The 19446-nt window shown below is 39.1% G+C and overlaps 3 protein-coding genes, 1 long non-coding RNA gene and 1 pseudogene across 5 annotated transcripts; 3 read left to right on the forward strand and 2 right to left on the reverse strand.

Annotated features, from left to right (window-relative positions):
• Positions 1-272: 272 nt before the first annotated feature.
• On the reverse strand, positions 273-1745 carry LOC125580240 (annotated as a pseudogene).
• A 3032-nt stretch (positions 1746-4777) lies between these two features.
• Positions 4778-6876, forward strand: LOC106383009 (CCR4-NOT transcription complex subunit 9). Its single transcript, XM_013823116.3, has 9 exons — positions 4778-5064; positions 5203-5274; positions 5363-5452; positions 5523-5565; positions 5716-5822; positions 5935-6030; positions 6141-6331; positions 6405-6474; positions 6576-6876. The coding sequence occupies exons 1-9, from the start codon at positions 4897-4899 to the stop codon at positions 6675-6677; spliced, it is 939 nt and encodes a 312-aa protein (XP_013678570.1). The 5' UTR covers positions 4778-4896; the 3' UTR covers positions 6678-6876.
• LOC125580241 lies at positions 6759-8334 on the reverse strand. Its single transcript, XR_007318001.1, has 2 exons — positions 7369-8334; positions 6759-7273 (listed from the first exon to the last, which is right to left on the reverse strand). It is a non-coding gene; the product is annotated as an uncharacterized LOC125580241 (long non-coding RNA).
• A 1259-nt stretch (positions 8335-9593) lies between these two features.
• On the forward strand, positions 9594-12356 carry LOC106383008 (protein ETHYLENE INSENSITIVE 3-like). 2 transcript variants are annotated; one of them, XM_013823114.3, is made up of 2 exons: positions 9594-9843; positions 10266-12356. In XM_013823114.3, exon 2 carries the CDS (start codon positions 10304-10306, stop codon positions 12119-12121), a length of 1818 nt encoding a protein of 605 aa, XP_013678568.2. In that variant the 5' UTR covers positions 9594-9843; positions 10266-10303; the 3' UTR covers positions 12122-12356. The 2 variants fall into 2 exon arrangements, with proteins under 2 accessions (XP_013678568.2, XP_013678569.2); XM_013823115.3 differs by having other exon boundaries at positions 9611-9843; positions 10277-12356.
• Positions 12357-12475: 119 nt separating this feature from the next.
• Positions 12476-14655, forward strand: LOC111202728 (peptidyl-prolyl cis-trans isomerase-like). The gene is made up of 2 exons (XM_022695598.2): positions 12476-12508; positions 13755-14655. The coding sequence occupies exons 1-2, from the start codon at positions 12476-12478 to the stop codon at positions 14316-14318; spliced, it is 597 nt and encodes a 198-aa protein (XP_022551319.1). The 3' UTR covers positions 14319-14655.
• Positions 14656-19446: the final 4791 nt, after the last annotated feature.

Here is a 19446-nt window from a genome sequence, read left to right on the forward strand (position 1 = left end):
ATCCAAAATATTTTTATCCGAGAGCAAAATATTCACATTGCAACCTTTCTTCCAAAACAAAGCTAAACCTTCAGATTTACCAACAGGGTTCACTGTATGAACATAATCATATCCCAACCACACCTGGATATCTACAACCACATTTCTACAGTTCATAGTTTCCATCAAAAAGATCATCTCAGGGAAATGCGACCTACGCATCTCCATGAGTCGCGGAATTCTCAATTCTTGAGGACCCCCCAATCCTTGACAATTCCAAGCCAGTATGCTCATCAGATGTTCGACGGTCCCTCATTCGGGACCATCCTTGGTTTTGCGCGCTTGGCGACTTCTTCCTTCTTTCGATTTTCTTCCCATTGCTTCCTCTTCTCTCCCTGGCTCTGAGTTTCCTTTCCAGTATTCACACTTGAACGAACCTCCATCATCTGTAGATTCTTTTGATTTTTAATTCTCTTAGCCTTGAAAGGTCTCATTCTAGGTAATCCTTTTCTCATACTAGTACCGGAATGACCTGGTTCAAAGAAGCCAGAGCCACAAACCGTAGTACCAGTTTGAAATAAGGAAGAATTTACCTCTTCGTGATCAGAAATAGAGACCGTTCTACTCGATGACTTTTCTTGAGATAAAGACAAAATATTTCCAGCTCTAATAGCAGACGCTAGCAGCTTCTGGCTTTGACCTTCAGAAGCTTCCCTGGCATTCGTAGGAACTTGTGCTGCATAACCAAACACTAAACCTTTCCCTTTTTTAAGATCCGAGGAGATAATAGGATTCGGCTCCAAGGTAAGAGCAATCTTTTTTGTAACTGGATCTTTTTCAGCTGCTGCTACAGAACTCCTCACTCTATCTTCCCTAATCTTCCTTTCAGGACCACTCACCATCAATAAGTACTGACGCATACCTTCCAGTACTTCTTCAGCGATCCTCAATCTACCCGTAGCTGGATTAATACCAACCTGATCTTCTCTAAGCACTCTAAACAGGGGGTCTGATTCTTTCAAGACAAGCTATTTAGCAACTACTCCTCTTGCTTTCAATAATCTAGAACCAGCTCTGATTGGAAAAGGACAATCATTCTGTTCATGCATAACTTTGTGGCAGTTATAGCATCTCTTCTGGACTCTCTCATATGCATACAACACCTTTGTACTTCCACCTTCCGGTAGATTTATAATCTTGAAGCTACTGAGAGGTCTAGATACATCAAACAAAATCTTTACTCTTACAAATTTTTGAACTTGCGGCTTCATGGGATCAAACGCTACATTTGTCACTTTACCCACCAGATCACCTAAGGCTTCAATGGCTTCAGCCGTGTAATGATTGATCGGTATGTTACTAATCTGAACCCACAACGGAATATACTGCAAGAAATCCACAGGCGGCCTTTCTACCCATCTTTCAATTGCCAACGCCCACTCGTTATGAGTATGAACTCCTTTCTATAGGATCTCAATCAAGTCATGTTCATTGTCGAAGATAAATTGGAACCGCTCATTTGATAACGCCACTCCTCGAACTTTACCATACTTCTACCATTTTCTGGGCATTTCCAAGATTAAGCTGGCCATCTTCTGACAACTAGGGTTAAGAAGTCTTCCAACCAAGCTCCTTGAATTCCTTACTGAAGATCTGAATTGGGGCAAGTTTGGCATATTAAAAGGTTCATCTTCTTCTTCTAGAGACATTGCCATCATCGCTTTATCCATGGCCGACGACATGATCACGAACTTTTTTATTTTCATATGAGAACTTTGTTTTCGATTTTAGGGATCTGGGAATTTGATGAACAAACCCTAGAAATCCAGAGAATCAAAAGCTAATTAGAAATGATAAAACCGATAAGATAACTTTGGGAAAAGGGACTTCCACTTGCTAAAACTCTATCTCTAAAAAGACAAATCACTGTTTTAGAGGAGAGAGGTCAGAGCCCAAAAAAGGGAAACTTCGTAGAAGGGTTTTTTTTTTTAATCGTTTTATACGTTTGTCTTCGAGTCGCAAATAATTGTAGTCACGTTGACAATATTTGATGTGAACAAATGAATTATTGAGGTTTTGCCTTTGGCTAAGATTGAGATTACAAGATAGAAACGAATGGTTATGTATCACGAGGGTGATCTTGGCTGTCTATAGCCATATATGTCAACTAATCGAATTTTCTTTTCTTTTAAAATTTCACAGTAAAAAATCTCTACAAAATTAAAATAAAGCTGCAGAAAGCTTTATTTCCAGAGCAAGAAAATAATGCTTTACAAAACTACAACAAAATAATCTACATCAAATAAATCTACGGCTTAAATTTTACAGTCAAAAATATAAAGCTACAACTCATTCCAATCACCCCTACTATTACATAATTTACATTGTGACTAACAAATGACTATATATTACATAATTTACATTATTAGAGTCACAAGTCAGTCCGCGTCTAATTCAGCACCAACGGTTTCGTATTAAACGACGGTTACATGAAACAAAGTTACAACGAAACATCTTTTGTTCTTGGCATTCATAAATGATAAAATGTGAGGTCATGTTTATTGAGGGTTCTTATAATAGGGTTCTTAACGTAATATAAGAACCGTCTTTTAACTTTAACTAAAAAAAACTAAGAACCGTTTCTTAAAACTCTTATTTAAAAATCAGTTCTTAGTTTTTCTTAGTTAAAAGTTAAAAATTAAAAGATGGTTCTTATATTACGATAAGAACCCTACTAAAAAAATCTCAGATAAACATGTCATGAGATATGTTATTAAATAGGAATATGTCAAAAAAGATTTAATACTCATGTTTGAATCCGGTGGTTGTTGCCAGATCACAAATATCTTTGACTGTTTATTTTTCTATTTTTAATCTAGAGATATTTGGACCGAGACCTAACCAAATACAATGCCGACTACTAATTCAGCTCTGAGTTTTTTAATAAAGCCTAAGAAATGGCCCTATTTTTGTCTATCCAAACAAATAACAGCTTAGTGTTTGACAAGCCTCGCATCTAAGACCAACAAGTTCACATTTTATTCCAGTTGCTCCTCTTACCACTGTTTATTATACTTGTTAAGTTTATCATAGTTGGTAGGTCAGGTTGTTGCGGGTGTTATTACATGTCAGGAAATTACAATTATTGCTTCTGATTAGTAATCATCCACGAACTCCAAAGAGTTGATTGGTAACAGCTCACAAATTGTATAAAGAGTAAATAACTTGAAGATGGCATTTTTATATAGAAATAGTCTATTTTCTAAAGAAGAATATTTTTATATAGACATTCTATTTTCTAAAGAAGTTTTATAAAATTCTATAAAAAGGTACAATAAGTTATTTGTCCAAAAAGGTACAAAAAGCTCAGTCTCTAACTTCTAGAAATTTAACCTTTTAAATCCTGATATCTTATTGATAAAAAAAGAAAACTTGATATCTAAACAAAGTCATCTGTTTCTTTAACTTATAAAATTCAGAATTTTTTTTTTTTTTGTAACATCAGAATGTTTTTTATAAGACCTTTTAATCAATTAACTCATGAAAAGGATGAGCTCGTGGACAATGGCAAAATACAACTGAATACTAACTCATTTCATGTTCAACCGGGTCTTCGGCCCATTGCGTTACTCAACATACGCAATTTTTCTTACAAATGTCATAAAACCTTTTCTTGCTTAATGCAGTGATAAACCATGAGAATACACACGAGTCTATGTGAGCCATAAAAGCTCCCAACTGTCTTTTACAACACAGGCGTAGACCAAATCAAACCATCTTCCTGCCCGAAGCTTTAGCCTTCCTACAAACTCTATAATATATCTCTCCTAAGCGGCCTTGGCAACATGATAACACGAGAAAAATTAGAGTAAATAGGCTAAAAAAAATTCACATACTTTATTTTACTCTAATTATACCGTACAGTCAGATCCTATCTTGAGGGTGAAGCTCAATACGATAAAGACATCTGCGTTCGAATCCTGACCATTAGAGAATTAAAATTCTAGCATCGCCATGAACAGGAAACCGAAGTGGACTAATAACGTAGGCCGTTAACATTATTAGACACAAAATATCTCACATCGGTAGTTCAAAGGGATCCTAAGTAATATATAAGATAGATGAGCCACTCCACTTATAACCAATTGATTTAGGTTGGAAGCCCATCTAGCTTAACATGGTATCAGAGCCCGATCCACGCAATCTAATCAAATCCACATCGATCTGACCCAAAGTTAGCCCATTGATCCTTGCCCGAGCATTCCGAGATTGACGCTCAAAGAGCTATCATCTCGAGGAGGCGTATTAGATACAAAGTATCCCACATCGGATGTTGGAAGAAATCCTTAGTAATATATAAGATAGATGGACCACTACACTTATCACTAATTGGTTTTAGGTTGGAAGCCCATCTAGCTTAACAAACATGTGACTACTCTAGATCCACTTGAGTGGAGGCTAAGATACACATGGATAATTCAAAAAACAAATACTAAGAGATACTCCATCTGGATACAAATGTACGATGTTTAAGGTTATTCATACATATTAAGAAAATTAAATATTTATTTTTGTCTATTACTTTTTAGTTTTACTTTTAGTTAGTTTAAAGTTTTGTTTGATTCCCAATAAAATTCAACCACTTACGTTTCTACATTTTTAGTTATATTTTATTTTTAAAGTTTACGGAAAGAGTAATTATTATTTAATTTTTACTAAATTTGTCCCTGCCAGATTTACCAGGAAACAGAAAAAAAACAAGAAAACTTACGGAAAGGGCGTAATTGTCATTTCCAAATTTGACAGAGAGAAGAAAGAGACCGAATGGTTCAAACTCGAGAAAAAGGAGGAGGAGGAGGAGACAAAAGCTAGTTACGAGCTAAACAAACAAAGTTAATCGAATCAGGTTGGAACAAAATGGCGAATCTACCTCCATCTCTCTCAATGGGCACTCCTTTCGGTGGTCCCAGCAATTCTGCGGGAGCTCCGGCGAACAAAGATCGGAACTTGGCCTCCGCGGAGCAGTTGGTTCTCGATCTCAGCAATCCCGAACTCAGAGAGAATGCTCTCCTCGAGCTTTCAAAGGTTCCCCTTTTAATCTCACATTCGTATGGGTTGTCTTTGTTTTTGTTTGTTTGGTCTGATTCGAGAATAATAGCTTAGGGTTTCTATTTCTACCGAGATCGCATTGCGCTTTTGACAAATCTCAGTGTCTGTTTGTAGAAAAGAGAACTGTTTCAGGATTTGGCGCCTCTCTTGTGGAACTCTTTTGGTACCATTGCTGCCTTATTACAGGTATGAATACAATTACATTTTCTTTGGTAAGAGTGTGTGATTGCAAAAAGGATTCTACTGAAAGTTTTCATCTACACTTGGATTGCAGGAGATAGTTTCGATCTACTCTGTTCTTGCACCTCCGAATCTGACTCCTGCTCAGTCCAACCGTGTTTGCAACTCACTCGCCCTACTTCAGGTCAAATGATTCTGTTCATCTATTTGCCTAATCCCATCAGATTCCTGATACACTTCTTCTTGCTCTGCAGTGTGTAGCATCTCATTCCGACACGAGAATGTTATTTCTCAAGGGTAATGTTTTCCTTCTTTTAATGTTCTGTACCGTACCACTGGGGGATGTCTATCATGTTGGTTTTATATATCTCTTCTACTATGATTCAGTTTTTATGCACATTTATTGATGAATTTGTTGTGTTATGCCTTGTTTGTTCTTATTTACAGCTCACATCCCACTCTACCTTTACCCCTTCCTTAATACAACCAGTAAGTCTAGACCTTTCGAGTACTTGCGCCTTACTAGCCTAGGTGTCATTGGTGCACTTGTTAAGGTAAATAATCTCGGTTTCTGAGTTAATGGTAGATGATTTATGTTTCTTTTAGCTAGTTAGTGTATGAACTAAGAAAGATCATTGACAATTCTTCTTTCACTATCTACACCAGGTCGATGATACAGAGGTCATTAGCTTCCTTCTCTCAACTGAAATTATTCCTCTCTGCCTTCGCACCATGGAGATGGGGAGTGAGCTGTCTAAAACCGTAAGCCTTTTATCTTACCACACCATTTTTTGCGCAGTTAAGTTTCATAGAACTCGTGGAAAATGTGCATAAACGCCTTGTTAATTAACATGCTGTGATGGTAATGTTAGGTTGCGACATTCATTGTTCAAAAGATCTTGTTAGATGATGTGGGGATGGATTACATCTGCACAACAGCAGAGCGTTTTTTTGCTGTTGGTCGAGTCTTGGGCAATATGGTTCAGTCACTAGTGGAGCAGCCTTCTCCACGCCTTTTGAAGCATATCATTCGTTGTTACCTCCGTTTATCAGACAACCCAAGGTTTGCTTGATGGATATCACATAGTTTCTCAGGTGCTTCAGTGCTCGAGCTTAGTCACTTGTGTGTTGTTTAGGGCTTGTGCTGCACTCGGAAGCTGTCTCCCTGACTCGCTACGAGACGGAACCTTCAGCAATTGTCTTCGCGTAAGTCGTTTGTCATATTTTGACTTGGGTTTTGAACTTGTTTGTGTAAGAGATGGCTTAGTTGAAAAATTGGGGGGGGGGGGGGTTAAATTGCTTTTCAGGAGGATCAAATAGCAAGGAGGTGGCTGCAACAGTTGGTTCACAATGTTGGAGTTGGTCGAGTCCCAACTCATCAAGGTGGAGGTTTTGAGCACATGCTTTGAGCTGAATTCATATCAGCCTGTCCTTGGAGTGTTTTTGTTTTGTTTTGTTTGTTTCTAATTTATTCATGTGCTTTTGATGCCTTAACTTAGATGATGATGATGATGAGTTATATGTTTTTAATCTGTTTGAAATTCTTCTTGTAATTATTTCATATAAGCTTTAAAATGCTCTCGGTAATAAAGGAATGTTTACAAATAATATTAGTTTGAATTTTTATTCCAACTAAGCTGTGGTGGTCTCTTGATGTGTAAATCATTATCAAAGTTTCAAAGCTAGAACTTCGCCACAGGAACTACAGCTCCGTTTCTTGCACCAGATTCAAGCATTGCCCCAAGAACAGCAACGTCACGAGTACCTTCCACGCATGATAGTCGACGAGGCTCTTGCTCCTGCAGCAAATGCATATGTCCGGAGGGTTTAAGATAATAGAACACTAATGTTTTGAGTTACTGCATTCCATTTCCAAGGCTTAAGATTCGAGGATTACCTTTGAAGTCTCTGAAATGTCACTGAAGAACGCTTTTAGCTCTTCAGTCACTCCACTGAACGGGTAAAAGATGGTCCTCGATGTCCCTCCTTCCCCGTAAACTGTGGCCTGAAAAGCTCAGAAGATTACATCCACTTTAGTTGAGTAGTTTCATGCAAATTATGAATGTTTTCAGTTGGTCACATGTTAAAAAGTATACAAACCATGTAACCATGTCGGCCATCTTTGACTCCACGCTCAAGTTGTACAGACCTTTTAATCCGACAAATCTCCATAATATCTAAAAATAGATAAGAAAAATTATGGTTCTTAGGCTAAGGTATATTAGAAAGCAGAACATCTAAATCTTACTACATGCCTTTGGAGGGAGACCTTGAAGACACAACCATATATAAAAAAAAAAAACCGGAGCATCTGTTCTCAAGCTGACTGCGGAGCAAAGAAACATCCTGGATTTGAGAATTCATGTGATATTAGTGTGCTGTGGAACATAGATTGATGTATATATTGCCTGGTGCGGGTAAAGTCTTATACAAGTTTGATGTTATATTGTCTGGGGCGGGTAAAGTCCTATCCACATGGGAAGTGGTGGCTGAGACTGAGGTTACTTCACATCCAACAAGCTGTTCATGACAAACCAATCATGGTTGGCATCCAACAGCGGGATATCAAAGAAGATTATTAGTTAATGACTTAATATCGTACCATTCTTAGCCCTGCAACTTAATGCACACTAATATCCAAGATGGAAACCACCCTGCAGATGAAGAGCTTACGCATTCCAGTAGGATGATCAGCATTTGGAGCCATATGATTCTTATGTGACACAGTGACAGTCTGAGTTAAGAAGTGTGTTAAGAAGAGGCAACAGAGTCTGATAAAGAAAACGCAGTTTGAGCAGGTAAAATAAGAACAAATCAGTTATTACCAGCGTTTCTACTCGTAAACCTGGATAAAAGCTACACAAAACCCGAACGTTGCAGATACTTTCCGGATGCAACCGGAGCGGTGTACGAGATTCTAAAACAAATGACAGAAGAACATACAAGAAAGAGAAAGCGTTACAAAGAGCTATGCTTGAGAAAGTGTCTTTGACTTGTAATCACAAAAGGAAAAATTGAAATAAAAGCTTGCTCTAACAGGTTTTTCTTTTGCATCAACCAACCACTCTCTTTTGAAGTTTCCCCTGCGGCACCTTTTTGTTTTTGGTTGAATCCTTGTATAATGTTTTCAGGTGGATAACGAGATGTCATTCATCAGAGTATGCAACAGAAAGTGTAGTTAGTGAAAGACCTGGGACCCAGAGGAATTATATATATATATGTATATATATATCTCTAGGTAGCTCTAGTTGAATCCCAACCATTTCAACCTCATTGATCTCTACAGCCCAACTATTGTCTTTAGGTTCATATTGTTAAGTGATTGTATTACTAATACTATTATTACTCTTCGAAAATGTTTCAGTCTCATTTCTACATCTATTTTTCCTTTTAGAATATTTTTTGTTTGGGATTATAGACACTAGAAAAGTGCAAAAAGAAAAGCATAAAATTTTAACACTCTGTTTGGTTCGTTTCTGACAAATGTATCGGAGAACGTGACAATAATTATATAATAATTAATCAAGAGGCTCGAAAACTTATTAAAATGTTTTCTTCATATTAAAAGTTTGTCCTAATCGATAATAGTTGTCGATGACGACGTAAGTTTTCTCTTGTCATGATGTCAAAAAATTCATGCGTTTTATTTTCTACCTATTTAAATGAGGATTGGATAATAGAAGTATGTTTGACCAGAAAAAAGGACAACTGAAATGTTTATTTTTAATAATAAAATGGAGAGAAATAAATAAACGTATTTTAATTTCGAAGCAATTAATAATAGAGAAAAAGACAAAAATAGCAATAAATCAAGTTTTTGTTCTCAAACTATCACTCAAGGTCAAAAGCCACAAAAATAGCATTTAATATTTTATCAAAAGTCACAAACTTAGGGTTTAGAGTTAAAGGGTGGGGTTTAGGATTTAGGGTTTAGAGTTTATGGTTTAGGGTTTAGAGTTTAGGGTTTATGGTTTAGGGTTTAGGGTTTAGAGTTGAGAAATGAGGTTTTGGGGATAAGATTTCAAATTTTGAAAAATAAAAAAATTAAAATTTTCAAAAGATAAAATGCTATTTTGGTCATTTTAGTTTTTGAGTGCTATTTTTGTGATATAAATTTAGAAATGTGCTATTTTGGAGATTTGCCCGTAATAATACGTGTTAAAAAACAGTTGAACTCATACCGCGTAATATAAAAAAGAGAAATGAAGTAACCCCAAAGGAGGAGCAGTGAGAAAAAAGTCAAGAGGCGCATTTGTTATATATTTTCGGAATTATTTTAATAAATGGTCAATAAATGATGTCTTTAAAATAAATTTAAAATAAAATATATAAATACCTGTGTCTCCATGATGTACAGAGACAGAGAGACTCCACAAAGAAACGCAAGTCGCTTTCCACACACGTGATCGTTCGTCGACTTTTCTTCTTCTCCTCTCTCTCTCTCTCTCTCTCTCGTCTCTTAACCTTTTCAGGGGATGATGAATTAGGGTTTAATCAATCTAACCAAAAGAGGAGAAATCCATATATTTTATTTTTTGTCATATTTTCTATTGGGCTGATTGTTTATATCTCCAGGTAACTATTTTCTTCCAATCGATTATTGATATTCAGGATATATGATTATAGGTAGTTAGATAGATCTTTACATGGGAGGTTTTGGTAGATCGATGTGTTATGAGTCTGCAGATTACTACTCTGTAGGATGAGAAAATACTAATTGTTTAGTCTTCATCAAGTATGGTTGATCTATAGGAAAAATATACTAAATATTTATCGTCAAATTTTCATTTTTATTCACAAATGATGATCCCTTCTATATTTGGGGGTGTGCTCGATTTGATTTTCCGTAATCTTGAGTTGTTCGAAGTTGACGATCTCATCCGTTATATGGAAATCGAATTCATATATTGTTTGATTGAGTGAATAACCCTCTTTCTAATTCTGGGTTTATGGTTTGACTGTTTTGGTTTTGTACTAACCGGTTCTTCTCTTACTAGCTCTGGTTTAGGTTTAACCGGCTCTGTTTTTACTCACGATGATGTTTAACGAGATGGGAATGTTAGGCGGGAACGTGGACTTCTACTCTTGTTCCTCTCTCGGGGAACTTGACCTCTGTCCCGCACCACAGCCTGAACTGGATTCTATTGTTGAAGACGACTACACAGACGACGACGAGATCGATGTGGATGAGCTCGAGAGGAGGATGTGGAGAGACAAAATGCGTCTCAAACGTCTCAAGGAGCAGCAGCAGGACAACAAGAGCAGCAAACAAGGAGTTGATTATGATTCCGCCAAGCAGAGACAGTCTCAGGAGCAAGCCAGGAGGAAGAAAATGTCCAGAGCGCAAGACGGGATCCTGAAGTACATGCTGAAGATGATGGAAGTCTGTAAAGCTCAAGGCTTTGTCTACGGTATCATCCCGGAGAACGGGAAGCCTGTGATCGGCGCATCGGATAATCTCCGCGAGTGGTGGAAAGATAAAGTCAGGTTTGACCGTAACGGTCCTGCTGCGATTGCCAAGTACCAAGCGGAGAACAACGTCCCAGGGGTTTGTGAAAGTAACGGTTTGATTGGACCTACGCCGCACACGTTGCAAGAGCTTCAGGACACGACTCTGGGGTCGCTTTTGTCTGCGTTGATGCAGCACTGTGACCCTCCTCAGAGACGGTTTCCTTTGGAGAAAGGTGTGCCTCCTCCGTGGTGGCCTAGCGGGAAAGAGGACTGGTGGTGTCAGCTCGGTTTGGGTAAAGACCAAGGCCCTGCTCCTTACAAGAAGCCTCATGATTTGAAGAAGGCGTGGAAAGTCGGCGTTTTGACCGCGGTTATTAAGCATATGTTTCCTGATGTTGGTAAGATCCGTAAGCTTGTGAGGCAGTCCAAATGCTTGCAGGATAAGATGACTGCTAAAGAGAGTGCTACTTGGCTCGCTATTATTAACCAAGAAGAGGCTCTGGCTCGGGAGCTTTATCCTGAGTCCTGCCCTCCTCTTTCTTCTTTATCAGGCGGTGGGAACTGCTCGCTTCTGATGAATGATTGTGGTCAGTACGATGTTGAAGGGTTTGAGAAGGAGACTCGTTATGAAGTGGAAGAGGTCAAGCCTGTGAAGGAAGAAGTCTCATCAGAGTTCATGAGGAAGAGGAAGGCTAACCGAGATTTGAACGCTGTAATGGAGAGAACGGTTTTCACCTGTGAGAATCCTGGGTGTGTCCATAGCGAAATCAGCAGGGGGTTTCTGGATAGGAACTCAAGAGACAACCATCAATTAGGTTGTCCACACCGAGACAGTTGCGTACTTTATGGAGCAGGACCGTCCAGGTTCCATGTCAACGAAGTTAAGCCTGTCGTTGGATTTTCTCAGCCAAGGCCGGTGAACTCGGTGGACCAGCCAATTGACTTAACCGGTATTGGAGTTCCTGAAGATGGGCAGAAGATGATCTCCGAGCTTATGTCTATGTACGACAGGAACGTCCAGAGTAACCAAACTCCTATGGTTATGGAGAATCAAAACGTGTCACTGCTTCAACCAATGGTCCAGAATCAGTTCCAAGGAAACATGGTGGAAGGAGGTTTCTTTGAAGAGTTTAACATCCCAAACAGAGCTAAAAACAACAACAGCAGCAACCAAATGTTTTTCCAAGGGAACAACAATGGGTTCAACTACGACACTGCACACAACAACAACTTTGAAGTTGCGCATAACAACAGTAGCAGCAACAGGTTTCAGGGTGTGTATGATTCTGCACCGTTCGATATGGCCTCATTGGTTTACAGAGATGATATGTCAGTGCCAGGAGTAGTTGGGACGATGGATGGTATGCAACAAAAGCAGCATGATGTTTCCATGTGGTTCTAAGTCTTGGTAGTATCTTCTGGTTATTTTTATCTCTTCTGTTCTTACATTCACTCTACCATGTAGTATTTTTCTGGGGGCGTCTCTTTGTCTAAAACTCTCTGGTACTGTGTGTCTTGGTCTTGGCTGGTGAATCTCTTTCATCATCAGCTTCTTTTAGTTTACGCACCCCCATTCTTAGGGACAAACACAATGTAAGTTCTCATATTATACATATATAACGTGGAATTAATTGTAAGTACTCTCGTTGTTATTTTTTGATCAGCCTTTGTAATTCGATGATTTGAATAATGGTGATGTGTTTCACTTGAACCACTTCGAATCTGGAATTGTGGGCAAAATATTTAATACAGGAAGATGGAAGTACCCGTTATGCTTGATAGCAAACGGGTTTGTTGCAAGTGGCTTGGTGAATAAGCGTTCAAACTCACTCACTCACCTTTTCGGGGACAACTTAACTTATTTGCAAGGTGATCAAAACCGTCTTAACCGATGCTGTTGTATAAACTGGACGGTTCGTGTTAGCCAATACGTCATGTTTTTTCCGCGTCTATTCTACCAGAAATAAGTTCTTTTTTTTTCAATAAGAAAAACAAATACAATAAATAATACACAGAAATGAAAAAAAAAAGGCAAATCTCCAAAATAGCACATTTATAAGTTTATATCATAAAAATAGCACTCCAAAACTAAAATGACCAAAATAGCACATTTCTAAGTTTATCCTTTGAAATTTTTAATTTTTTTTATTTTTCAAAATTTGAAATCTTATCCCCAAAACTTCATTTCTCAACTCTAAACCCTAAACAAACTCTAAACCCTAAACTTTCGACTCTAAACCCTAAACCCTAAATTCTAAACCCTAAACCCTAAACTCTAAACCCTAAACCCTAAACTCTAAACCCTAAACTCTAAACCCTAAACCCTAAACCCTAACCCTAAACCCTAAATCCTAAACCCCACCCTTTAACTCTAAACCCTAAGTTTGTGACTTTTGATAAAACATTAAGTGCTATTTTTGTGACTTTTGACCTTGAGTGCTAGTTTGGGAACAAAAACTTGATTTAGTACTATTTTTATCTCTTTTTCTCAAAAAAAAAAGCTCGGAAGTTAAAAATCGATAAAACATATAAAATTATAAGTTTCATTATATTAAATTATCTTCCGAAAACTATGTGTTCTAAAAGCACGTATCAGAATCTAGTAGTGTATTGAAACTAATTCCAGTAATTGTATAATCTGATTGCTGTTTCTTACTACAATTGATAAGCATTTTGGTAAAACAATATCGAATATAAATAATCAACTGGTTTATATTTTGATTTACCCCTGTTATTAATGACTATGTTAAATATTTGTGTGTTTTAGCTAATTAAAAAATACAGTAGCCACATTTACATGGACTTAGAAGAACACACAAACTTAAAGTGTGCAGTCAAATTTAATTGGTCTAAAATTAGCTGTAAAAGCCGTAAAAACATATGAAATAGGGAGATATATTTGATTATTCAAACCATTCATTATAATGTGAGACTTCTTCCATCTTAACTGCATGGAACTAGTTTGTCTCCTCGCAGAAACAGCCCTAAATTACTCTGAAAATGGAAAGTAACGTTCGCTTTAATGAAACCGACAGAAACATCAAAATAACGTTGCGGCTGGTGGTGTGTGCACAATTAACGTTAACCCTGTTGGCCGACTCATACCACCTCCGGCCTTTGATGGAGCCCATGTTCCTCCTCCGGCTAACCCTAAGGCTTACTTTTATATGACGGTGGACGGCAAACCGGCTGGTATGATCGTGATGGAGCTCTTTGCCGACACGACCCCGCGGACGGCAGAGAATTTCCGCGCCCTCTGTACAGGGGAGAAAGGCATGGGGAAGCTTGGTAAGCTACTCCATTACAAAGGATCAATCATCCACCATGTTGACCCCGGTTATATGATTGCCGGAGGAGATATCATTGACGGAGGGAAAGGAAACGGAGGCGAATGTATCTACGAGAGTAGGTTTTTCGAGGTTGAGAACTTCATCAAGAAGCACACCAGTCCAGGTATCCTCTCCATGTGGAACCGTGGTCGAAACAGCACCGGATCTCAGTTCATGATCCATGCAAAGGCGAATCCGGATCTGGAGGAAGAGTGTGTTGTGTTCGGCCAAGTTGTTCAAGGAATGGATGCGGTCACTGTTAGAAATTAAAGAACATAGTGAAGAACAAGAGAGAGACAGAGATAGAGAGAGAGAGTAAAGAAGCATAATCTTATTCACTTGATTAATTTGCTTATGAGAACATCTCATATATGTAGTGGTTACAAGTATGGTAAATGGTAGATGAGATATGATAAACTAATAATCCATTGTTTTGAGACCTTAACCCACCATGCATGCTTGTCCCTTGTAGTGGCATCTCCATTGTCTTGAGACCTTAACCAATCATGCATGTTTGTCCCTTAGTGGTATCTCTATTGTCTTGAGACCTTAACCCACCATCTTGTTTCTTATTGCTTCATTTTTACACTCCCCCTCAAGCTTGACCATAGGAACTGGTCAAGCTTGGAAACCATGAAGCATTCCCTCATTAAAACCTTTAGCTTGGAAAAACCTCATGGGATAAAAACCAAGCCAAGGAAAAAGAGTAGAACACTTCATGACTAAGAGGATCAGTGTGATGAAAAATCTACGAGTCCTAACTTGGAATGTATGAACTCGCAAACCTTGGTGCTTGCAGCCTTGGTGAAGATGTCAGCTAGTTGATCTTTACTTCTTGTATAGCAGGGTAAGATGATCTTTTGTTCCACTGCTTGTCTAACTTTATGACAATCCACCTCAATGTGTTTAGTCCTCTCATGGAACACATTGTTGGAAGCTATGTGTATTGCCGCTTGATTATCACAATGCATGGTGATTGGAGTTGATGTCTCTATACCAAAGTCTTGAAGTAGGTTTCTGATCCAAATCAACTCACTAGTGAGCTTCCTCATTGCCCTATATTCAGCTTCAGCACTTGAGCATGACACTATCTTCTGTTTCTTGCTCTTCCAAGTGACAAGATTGCCTCCAATGAATGTACAATAACCGGTAGTGGATCTCCTATCCACTCTGTCTCCTGCCCAATCAGCATCACAATACCCAACTATCTCTGTATTTTTGTTGCATCCCATCCACACTCCTTGCCCTGGCGCCTCTCTTAGGTATCTTAGGATCCTTTCAACCATGTTCCAATGGTGTATCTTGGGAGCTTGCATATTCTGGCTTACTTGGTTAACTGCAAAGCATACATCAGGCCTGGTGATGGTGAGGTATATCAGCTTTCCTACCATTCTTCTATAGTGTTTAACGTCAGCATAAGGCTTATCTTCAATCTCCCCCTCACGCAGCACCTTATACCCATCTTCTAGTGGAGTCTTGGCTACTCTCGCTCCAAGCTTTCCTGCCTCATTCAAAAGATCAAGTGTGTACTTCCTTTGAGATAAGAAAAGCCCCTCTTTAGAGCGGCATATTTCTATCCCTAGAAAGTACTTTAGCTCACCCAAATCTTTAATATCAAAAGTAGACTTAAGAAATACTTTGGTTGAGATAATACCTTCCTTGTCACTTCCTGTGATGATAATATCATCTACATAAATAAGAATCACCACAATTCCTTGCTTGCTTGTGAGTGTGAAGAGTGTATGATCAGCTTCTGATTTTACAAACCCTCTTCCATTGAGAGTTGTACTCAGTTTGTGGTACCAAGCCCTTGGTGACTGTTTTAATCCATAGATTGCTTTCTTCAACCTTAGGACATTCCCTGGCTTGACCATGTCTTCCATACCCGGAGGTGGCCTCATGTAAACCTCATCCTCCAGCTCTCCTTGAAGAAAAGCATTCTTGACATCCATCTGCCATAAATCCCATTCCAAGTTCACTGCCAATGAGAGTAGAATCCTTATGGTGTGGAGTTTAGCTACTGGTGCAAATGTATCGAGATAGTCTTCTCCATAGACTTGGGTGTATCCTCTTGCAACTAGCCTTGTTTTCTTTCTTTCTGGTTTCCCATTGGCAAGGTACTTGATGGTGAAGAGTAGACGGCTTGTAACAGCTTTCTTTCCTTTGGGGAGCTCAGTTTCATACCAAGTATCATTCTTGATCATGGCACCAACTTCATCCCCAACTGAATCTCTCCATTCTTCATGCTTCATGGCTTCTTCATAAGTCTTTGGTACATACTCTTGATCCAGGTTGCTGATGAAGACTACATGCTCTTCAGATAGTCTCGCAAAAGAACATGTTGCTTGGATAGGATGAGCTACTTCATTGTTGTTGAAGTATACTTTGGTGTCCATCCACTGAGATGGTTTCTTCACCCTTGTACTCCTCCTTAATGGTTGAACTTCTTGTTGCATTCCATCTTGATCATTAACAACTTCTTCTTGGATAGCTTCTTCTTGGATAGCTTTCTCTTGGATGGCTTCGTCATGGATAGTTTCTTCATGGATAGCTTCCTCATGGATGATAGCTTCTTCATGGATTTGCAAATTAGGTTGATTTCCCCCCTCATGATCAGGATGGACTGCTTCTTCAACTGATGCAGCTTCATCCACAACTGGAGGTATAGGTGAAGTGCTCGGTACGCCACTTGTTTGAGGCTGGCTGATGCCTAGGTTTTCCAGAATGATTCTCAAGTTGTTTGCCCTATCTGAAGATCCTTGTGAGAGATCCTGAAGACTGTCCCAATTCTTCTCATCATAGTATCCCTTTGATTCCAGAAACTTAACATCCCTTGAGACCATAACTCTTCTTGATTCAGGTATGTAGCACTTGTACCCCTTCTGCGCATGAGTATATCCTATGAACATGCCTTTGGCACTCTTGGCTTCAAGCTTGTTTCTCTGTTCCCCTGGTATCAAGACATAGCACACACACCCAAAAACACGCAAGTGATCAATTGGAGGTTTTATTTTGTTTAATACCTGAAAGGGAGAGATATCTTGGAGGACTTTGGTGGGGATCCTGTTGATCAAATAACATGCTGAGACCACAGCATCTCCCCAGAACCTCTTTGGAACATTGGTATGGAACATCATGCTCCTTGCAACCTCCATAAGATGGCGATTCTTCCTTTCAGCAACTCCATTCTGTTGTGGTGTGTATGGGCAACTTGTTTGATGGATTATGCCATGTTTTGCTAAGTGATGTTTGAAAGCAGTGCTTGTGTATTCCCCGCCATTATCAGACCTAAAAATTTTGATCTTGGAATTGAAATGGTTAGATACATAGTTTTGGAAGTTAATAAAAGCTTCTAAAACTCTATCTTTAGTTTGAATCAAGGTGATCCATGTATATTTTGATTTTTCATCTATGAATGTAACAAAATATTTATGGTTCTCCCTAGACACACAAGGTGCTGTCCAAACATCAGAGTGCACAAGATCAAAGCAATTTTCATAAATAGTCTTAGAATTAAGGAAAACAGATCTCTGATGTTTACCAAGAATACAAGCCTCACAACTTCCATTCTTTAAAGATAGATTAGGTAACATCAATCCTAATGCACGAGAATGAGGATGACCTAATCTAGCATGCCATAAAACATCACTAGCTAACACAGAAGCAGAATTGAAAGCACAAGATAAATCTGAAAGCTTGGTGTTTTCAAGCAAGTAAAGCTCTCCCTTGCTCACACCCTTTCCCAGCATCTTCCTGGTCTTAATATCCTGAAAGCACACATCATTAGGACTGAAAATAACATTGCAATTTAAATCATTGGTTGCTCTCTTGACAGATAATAAGTTGGATGTGAAAGTAGGCATATAAAAAGCTTGAGACTCCTTATCAAACAGTTTCAAGTTTCCTACTCCTTCAATTGGAATTCTATCACCATTAGCAATCACTACACTCCCTAGAGCAGGTTTAACATCACTAATCAGTCTAGCATCCCTAATCATATGATGAGAAGCTCCAGAATCAATGATCAAAGGTCTAGTAGTATGTGAAGCACTGTGAATAGAATTTAAAGCATTGACACTGATGTTACCAGAGTTTGCATTGATAGCCTTGATAAGCGCTTCAATGTCTGACTTGCGGATGAAGGCATCATCAGGGGATGGCTGAGACATGGCATGGGATGTGGATCCACCAGTGTGGGTGGTTGAGATCATAGCTCTTCCATCTTCTCCTATGTGCATGGAGCCTGATATTGTGGTTTCATGAGCTCTTGCTTCATGTGCTTTGGCCTGGTTGTATCTGTTGGTTGAAGCAGGTCTGAGGTGAGGATGGAGGATCCAACAATTGGTTTTGGAGTGGCCTAGATTCTTGCAGTGCTCACAAGTCACAGACTTGTCTCCTCCTCTCTTCTTGATTTGAAGTGTGCTTTGTTGCCTGAAGCACTCTCCATCTTCTCAGCTTTGTTTGCCATAGACAGCTCCTCTTTTCCACCAAAGAGACCATCTGAGCCTAGCTCCTTCCAAAGTTGAGCACACACATCATCATAGCTTGGAAGCTCTTTAGCTCTCAATATGTGTTTAAGTACATCATTGAAGCTTGGGTTGAGTGTGAGAAGCAATCCAAAGACCTTGTCTTGCTCACGCCTCTCTTCTAGTGTACTAGGATCAGTGGTACTTGGTCTCAGCATCTCAAGTTCAGACCACAACTGGCTGTACTTTCCAAGGTGTTTGGTGAAGTCCATCTCCTCTTGCTGCAAGTTGTTGATTGCCCTCTTAACCTCAAATATTCTGGTGAGGTTTGAAGTGTTGCCATATACCTTGTATAAGGTATCCCATAGCTTCTTTGCAGTCTCACAGTGTGAGTAAGACTCCATGATAGGAGTATCAAGTGAGCCTTGCAAGATAGACAGCACCATGAGATCCTCCTGACCCCATTTGCCTTCATCTACCACTACAACCTCCTTGCCATCTTCTCCTTGGGTGATTTGTCTTGGGGCCTCACTTGTGGTGATGTGCTCCCATAGACCTCTTCCTCCAAGAGCTGTCCTGGTCAATCTCGACCAAGTAATGTAGTTAGGACCCTTCAGGGTGACTGGAATCCTCACTAGCTGGTGTTGCTCCATCTTTGCTTGCTACTGGATAAAAGAAAATGAAAGAGATTCTGAAGAAAGTAAACCTAACAAGTGAAAGAGTAAGGTGAATAGAATAGATTTGCGGAAGCGGTTTGGTGTTCAAGAGCTTTGATGCTCTGATACCATGTTAGAAATTAAAGAACATAGTGAAAAACAAGAGAGAGAGAGAGAGAGAGAGAGAGAGAAGAGAGAGAGAGAGAGAGAGAGATGAGACAGAGAGAGAGAGAGATATAGAGAGAGATACAGAGAGAGAGAGAGAGAGAGGAGATA

Source organism: Brassica napus, chromosome C1, assembly GCF_020379485.1.
Source record: "Brassica napus cultivar Da-Ae chromosome C1, Da-Ae, whole genome shotgun sequence".
NCBI classification, from domain to species: Eukaryota; Viridiplantae; Streptophyta; class Magnoliopsida; order Brassicales; family Brassicaceae; genus Brassica; species Brassica napus.